The sequence below is a fragment of the Clupea harengus genome, chromosome 13 (genome assembly GCF_900700415.2).
Source record: "Clupea harengus chromosome 13, Ch_v2.0.2, whole genome shotgun sequence".
NCBI lineage: Eukaryota > Metazoa > Chordata > Actinopteri > Clupeiformes > Clupeidae > Clupea > Clupea harengus.
The window spans coordinates 6,897,096-6,904,595 of record NC_045164.1 but is presented as its reverse complement, the minus strand read 5'-3'; the positions used below and the strand labels follow the sequence as shown (position 1 = coordinate 6,904,595).

The 7,500-nt window shown below is 43.9% G+C and overlaps 1 protein-coding gene across 9 annotated transcripts in view; it reads left to right on the top strand.

Annotated features, from left to right (window-relative positions):
• Positions 1 to 4,176, top strand: part of fgfr2 (fibroblast growth factor receptor 2) — a 50,013-nt gene extending 45,837 nt beyond the window's left edge. For all 9 annotated transcript variants that reach the window (XM_031578527.2, XM_031578523.2, XM_031578528.2 and 6 more), the window contains 2 exons: positions 1 to 88; positions 3,172 to 4,176. The exon at positions 1 to 88 is cut by the window's left edge and continues 18 nt beyond it. In XM_031578527.2, coding sequence (XP_031434387.1) covers positions 1 to 88; positions 3,172 to 3,330 — 247 coding nt within the window. In that variant the 3' untranslated portion in view covers positions 3,331 to 4,176. The remainder of the gene's footprint in view (positions 89 to 3,171) is intronic.
• The last annotated feature ends 3,324 nt before the right edge of the window (positions 4,177 to 7,500 follow it).

Genomic DNA, 7,500 nt, shown 5'->3' with positions numbered 1-7,500 from the left:
CTGTTGGCACGCTATCTCCTCTCAGAGGCCCACCTTTAAGCAGCTGGTGGAGGACCTGGACCGGATCCTCACCCTGGCAACCAACGAGGTGAGGACACACACACACACACACACACACACACACACACACATTTACTCCCAAACTCTCACGCATGCGGCAGCATGTACTCACACACACACACACACACACACACACACACACACACACACACACACACACACACACACACACATACACACACACACACACACACTCATAGACATACACACACACACACAAGGCATAAGACATGCAAACACTTACAATATATTACAGATCGGCATAAATATATACTCATAGAGCAATAAATGCGAGTCTAGCATGAAATCCTCACTTTTACCATGCACTGGACCATGCACTCATTCTTTGCACATACACAAACACACACACACACATAAACACATACAGAAACACACACACATATGCACGCATGTCAAACAACCCTGGGATGACCTCTCTCTGACTACAGGAAGGTGAAGTCAGACTCTTACACAGCTCTGGCCTCCATCAGCTCCAGGCCAGCGTTTTGGCATGAGCGGCCATTATTGTGCAGCGGCACACACACACACACGCACACACACATTGAGCCATTTTACGGTGGACATTAAGGTGGAAAGCTACACCAACGTTTCTGAGCTATACATTTTGTAGCGCCGGCTCGCTGCTGCTTCAGAGTTTTATGAAATGTCACGTCGCAATTCGTCGATTACACGACTCTGCAGAGGGCTTCTCGTTTGAAACGACGACTACAGGAAGCGGAGAGACTCGGCGAGAGGGAGAAAGAGAGAAAGGTGGATCGAACTAGCTAATGTTAAGTTAGATTTTACAGTTTCAATGAACATTTGCAATGAATTCTCTGAAGAGATGTGGCCATATCAGGGACGTATTGGCAGTTCAGTTCAGAACCAGTCAGTCAGCTGGAGTTCAAACAGCTAACGTTAACTAGTAAGAAAGACTGTACTATCAACTATTGGTAGGCAGTTACTGTGCCCCAGAATAAAAAAATAAACGTCTGTAAAACAACGGAAAGTCGTTTTGCCGTCTTCCTAGAGATCCTCAAAGAAGGAATCAGTGGATTCAGCTTCAGCTGTGACGTAACTGCAACATCTCTGTTGATGTTCATGACCAACTAATTATTAAAATGATTAATATATTTCGAAATAATGGTCCAGCTAACGTTGGCTAGCCGCAGACTGCAGGGGGACCACCTTGCATCATGGATGCTACTGAGCATCAACGAGCCACCTCTGGGCGAGTTTCCCTATGACAGAGCCTTACACATCTTTAAAAAACTAAGAGAAAAGAAAAATGAAGTGCTTTCAGCCGGACAGTAGCCTGTGCCACTGATGCTGATATATAGTACCCTCTGTAAGTAGTGGGTCAAGGAGGCATTATATATATGAATAAATAAATGGCAATAAGTATGTTTTGCAGTCATTTTTCTTTATTTCATATTTTTAATTACCTATTGATATTCACTCCGACCGGCCAGCGTATTACGCACACATACCACCCAGGTAAAACAAAACCCTATCCTCCCGCTGCAGAAAAAGTCTTAGAGGAAACACTGTACACGCTCCTGATTCCATCCAGATTTGCGCTGTGGCCATGCCCTCTCTGTTCCGAGTTGCTCAATTATCAAATGTATTCCTCTTCCGTTTCTCCCCCTGGTTTTACCCCCTCACTCTCTCTCACTCACACACACACACACACACACACACACACACACACACACACCGCGATTCTTTCCATCCTGGAGCTGTCGTGGCTGATATCCGTGCAAGGGGTTGAGGCGGGGAGCGAGACAGAGCGCTGTCAAGGCTCGTGGTGGTGGGGTGAAAGCTTCGAGCGGCCATTATGCCAAGAGTGCGGCATTCAACGTGAACTTTGTGAAATGTAGTAAAAGTTTCTATCTCTATCTTTCACTCTCTCCCTCTCTCTCTTTGTCTCTCTCTCCCTTTTTCTCGCTCTCTCTCTCTCCCTCTCCATCCCTCTCTCTCCACTGGAAAGTGCTCACAGATGTGCTGCTTCTCTCAGTAATGCGAGCCAGGCTGTGTTCAGCCCAGGAGCTCCGAAACCAAACACTCACCCCTTTCCCTCCTCGCAAAATACTTCACTGACGGCCATGAAAGGGAAAAACTGAAACAATAAGAAAGCTAAATTGGAAAGGCAAAAAAGACTTTTGAAAACTCATCTCACAGACACGGGATGAAATTAGGAGTGTTTATTCCCCTCTCCCGGTCGGAGTATTTGTTTTGTCTCAACTAAAAACGATAGCAGAACAGAACATTGGCTCCCTAAATGAAAATCATATTTTTCAACATTACACATGGCCTGGTGTGGCAGCTGTTCAGGTAGCTTTGTTGCCACGGTGATAATGAGGGACCCGTAAGTTTTGAACACATATCATTCATCCCCAGCAAATTAGAAATATGAACTTTGAATCACTGAACCAACGGTCTTCTAAAGTCACCACCACATACGCCTGCTTGCATCCGTAGAACTAATACCTTCTTCATCGTGATAAACAGTCAAGCCAGACCTTTCTCCGAACTCTATCAGGGTCTAGAATTAGCCCACAGTGTCATAGTGGACACGCTCTGCTCGCTGCACGACTCCATGAGAACCATCCCGGAATGTGCCGGGCCTTTAAATCGGATCCGTATAAAAACATTTGCACAAATAACGGTCGATGAGGCATGGATCGGGTGAAGCGTCAGGAATCTTTCCACCATGGGTCATCAGTAGAGGGGGGGGGGGGGGGGTCTCTCTCTCTCTCTCTCTCTCTCTCTCTCTCTCTCTCTCAGGCCGTCTCTCAGCCTCACACCATTTTAGCGTCTTCACGATCAGGGCAGAGTATCACAGCAAAAAATACAGCATGAACGTAACTAATAGAGTTCAGTTAAACACTATTTAGATACCATTTGGTCCCTTTCTGCAAAGTCTTTGTGCAAAATCAGTGTCAGTTTTTGTGATGTTCAAATGGCTTAGTCTTAGTGAGTAAAGTAAGTTATTATGTTGAAGTAAAGTAAGTGTGTTTGAGTCTCCATTTTTTATAGTAAGGTTGCCTTATCTGTATTATGATGTGCAATGTGACTCTCTAAACCTCCTCTCTCCCTCTCCTTCCACAGGAGTATCTGGACCTGCGTGCTCCTCCTGAGCAGTACTCCCCCAGCTTCCCCGACACACACAGTTCCTGCTCCTCCGGGGACGACTCCGTCTTCTCCCACGACCCGCTGCCGGACGAGCCCTGCCTGCCCAAGTATCAGCATATCAGCTCCAAAACATGAGAGTGCCCCCTACAGGAGGAAATAAGCAACTACACGGACACGTGCCCCAGACAGACATGCTTCCCCCTGGACTGGAACTTGAAGCACAAGCTCCATGGGGCACCACCCTGACAACCCCCCCGCCCCCCACCACCTCCCTCATTTCAACACAAGCCAATACGTACCTCTACCCACCCAATGCGTTTTCACTCAACAGTACCTCTTGTATTCCTTAATCTTACACCCTCACGTACTTCATATGAATGTACATACAGAAATGTATAACGCACACACACACAAACACACACACATACACACACACTTGCTGCTCTCTCCTCGTTTCACCCATGTTGACTCTTGATGGACTTATGGAGTTCGGTTGTAAGGGTGAGGAGGGGACAGTGCTGCTGTTGAACTCTGAACTAAAGCGTGCTAAAGACACACACACTCTCACACACACAAACACACACACACACACACACACACACACAAAGACATAAACTTTTTTGTGACCAAGCTCTTATAGGAGAGGACAGGGATCAGCCTGATGTTCTACATCACTGACTGAAAGAGAGGCTGTTCACAAGGTCTGGCCAATCGCCCTGTCCTTTTTTTCCTTTTTATTTTTGTTTGTTTGTTTGTTTGTTTGTTTGTTTATTTGTCATTGTCGTCAGATTTTTTTTTTCCTACCATCGTTCCATTCCGTTGGCTGGCATTCCAAGATTCCCTGCTCGGCTAGGAGGATGAAGAAAGACCACAACGAACAAAGGAGGGCAAAAAAAAAAAGAGAAAACAAATCAAAGGGACTAAACAGAGAAACAGTAGAATTAGGACAAGTGTGAACATGGAGAGGTAAAACTAACAGAGGAAAAGAGGATTAGAAGAGTATAATGACACAGCCTCTTGTTTATTTTGTAATAATGTTCCGTTTTTTTTATCGTCTTTTGGTAAGCCCACACAGTTATTATGGAAAAAAGTAATACACGGTATATAGTGCTGGGTATATTTGTAAATATATTCAAATATGTATAAATATATATTATATATTTACAGTGAATTATTTTTTGTATGGACTCCAGAGCACCCCCCCCCCCCCCCCCCCGCACCCCCTTTTTTGAGCGTCAGACAGGTGTGGCGTTTCCTAGGTTACATTTCTGCTCAGCTAACTTCTTAAACACTTTTTTCTTCCTCAATTTCTCATGCACACACACACACACACATTAATACCAACAGACGGACACACAGATTTAAGTAAAGCAAACATATGTACACACACACAGATACACACACACTCACACACAAACACACACACACAAACAGAGTCCTTAAACAATAAATCAGAGGAGTTTTGGCCATCAGGGAAAGAAGTAGCATGTTAATTTATTGACTTATGTTTTAAAAAAAATGAATCAAAATGAAATAAAAAAGATCAAAATAATAAATAATATTATTAATGATGACAATAGCAAGGATAATGATAATTGATTCATTATGTTTATTGTAATTTAAAATGATCTTTCAGTGGAGGAAACAGAACAAAAAAAAGCTTTTTTAGAGGATATTTGAAAGATCCTGGTTTCCTATGTTTTTTACATATACGAATGTGAATAATAAGTCCAATTTGAAATAACGTACATTTTTATAGTCTGCTAATCCCATGTCTTTTGTAGAAGATGCTGACTGTTGTTTTAATCCAGCTGTTTTGCTTGTGCTGATGTGGCATTTTGAACTGAGAAATGCTGGATATTTATATGTGACAGAGACCCACAACCATTCTGTGACTTCACTTAGATCCTTCTAGAGTTGACAACTAGTTTGTCATAATATTCACTTTAAAAGGAAATACAAAATTTGAAAGTCAAAATACAAAAATGGAAAAGTATTAAAAGTCATCCAAGTGTTCTGTTTATCTGCTGGATCAAGTCATTTGAGATTGTACCTTTGCAAGTGTTGCTGATACATTTGCAAAAATTAAAGTTGGAAAACAAATGACCAGCGTGTGTGTTTATTGTTTTGACTTCCATGAGCAGTTAGTGCTCCATTACAATCCTTTAAAAACTAAACTCGAGCATTCACAATGAACATCATAGTCAAGCCTGATAATTGACCTGGTGAGGAAACTTTGAAACGTTTTTTTCCTTTTTGGCTGAACCTTGCACAATGCACAATGACATGGATGACTTAGAATTCTGTGGGAGTGTGTGTGTGGGTGAGAGTGTGTGTATGGGAGTGTGTGTGTGGGGGGGAGTGTGTGTGTGTGGGAGTGTGTGTGTGACTCTGAGGCCCTCTCGCAGCTCAGTGCTGGTCTCACTAGAGTCTGCTGGACAGGGAGCCCAGTCAGTGTGACGAACATGCAGAGGTTGTGAAGGTGGGTGCTCTACAAGAGCCAAGTGCGCCATCGAGAGCCTCCTGCTTCGCTGGTCCAACTGTAATTTCAAGAGTGTGTGGATGTAGCTCAGGATGAGTGTGCCACAGACCCACACATACACACCTGACACACACACACACACACACACACACACACACACACACACACACACACACACACACACACACACACACACACACACACACACACACACACACACACACACACACACACACAAACACATCATGCAAACACACACACTGACACACAAGTGTAATGGTAGATGTTAATGCACAACTGACCAGAAGAAGGCCTTTATTGAGATTGAACAAGAAGATGGAAAATGAAATACATTTCCTTTAATGCCAAACATTTTTTTTTTGTGGTAAGTGTTTAAAGCAAAAATGCAAAGGTGAGTATGAGTACTTACTTTCAGCTTGGAACTGAAAAATGCAGTGTGTGAGTACAAGCATGTAGTTAGTGGCATCCCCCCAAGGCAAAACTGTGAAGTTCTAATGATCTTTGTGATATATATCTGTGGAATGTCTCTGTGAGATTGGAATGATAAAGGCTTGACCTGTTCTGGCAGCGTTGTTGTGATCGTTTTGCCTCAAATGAACAAAACAGATTTGAAGCTTAGTCTTGTGTCCCACTATTGTGTCCCACTATATCTAATTGCAGTTTTATATGATTGGAACGACCCAAGTTGGTTAAACCCCATTAGATGCAATCTGCTGTTGGTTGGTAGCTTGGTCTCGATTGGGGGAGCTTATCTAATTTGCTCATTGATTTGTTGATCTATCAGTTCAGATTTAATTTAGTGGCCAAAGCGGGTGATTGATTACATTCGTCGGAATTTGACTGATTTTCTCTAACAAAAATTGGATTATAATTGAATTGCTATGTAATGTCTGTGTCTATGTCTATGTGTAGGCACATGTGTTTGTGTGGATGTATGTGTGTATGTTTGACAGTGCAGTCAAAACAATCAGTCAGACCCTCAGAGCTTCAGTTGGACACTGAGAACACACTGGTCATCCCCAGACTGGCTGTCCCCAGACTGACCGACCACACTGCACTGGTGTGTTCCTTGGGTGCAGGGGAGGCAAAGCAGGCAATTGCCTGGGGCCCCAAGCTGGCAGGGGGACCCCAAGGTCATAAGCTGTCATAAGCCTACTACTGGAAATGAGAGCGTGGGTGATAGGAGGAGGAAAGAACAAAATAGTGGTTAGTGACTGAAAAAGGATGAACGGTCTTATTTCTCCATGCAGCTAGATGTTTTGTAAGGTGATGGATAGGGGGCCCCTAGACTCCCTAGAAACACCCGTAGTCGGGTGCAGACCCTCTCAAGACATTCTGCGCTGTGTGTTGGCGCCTCTCTCAGCGGCGTGTACCATCTTGTCCCCGGAACTCTCCAGAACTCTTCACAGTATTTAGAGCGTTTAAACGTTTGTTGTTTTTTTTTGTTTGGAACAGTGCAAACCTCTTCATTTTTCTTAATAGAGTTAAAACCTGCAGCAACACAAACCCATCATTAAGTCAAGTGGGAAAAGTAGGTGGGCTAGGGGGCTAAGAAAAACTACTGCTCCGTTGTCTTTGGCAAGTGTATGCAGCCATCCCCTGCCGCAGGCCTGTGCATGTTGGACGCAGAAATGCTTTAATCGAGGAAAGCCAGGCTCAGGCACCAAACACCTGGGAAGTGTTGTCCCGATGGGAATGTGTGTTTCCACATGGAGTGAAAACTCCCACACCAGACGAGTGTCTATCATTTCTCAAAATGCACACTTGGTGGAATTCATGGTAGGGCACAGGAGCCGCATTGG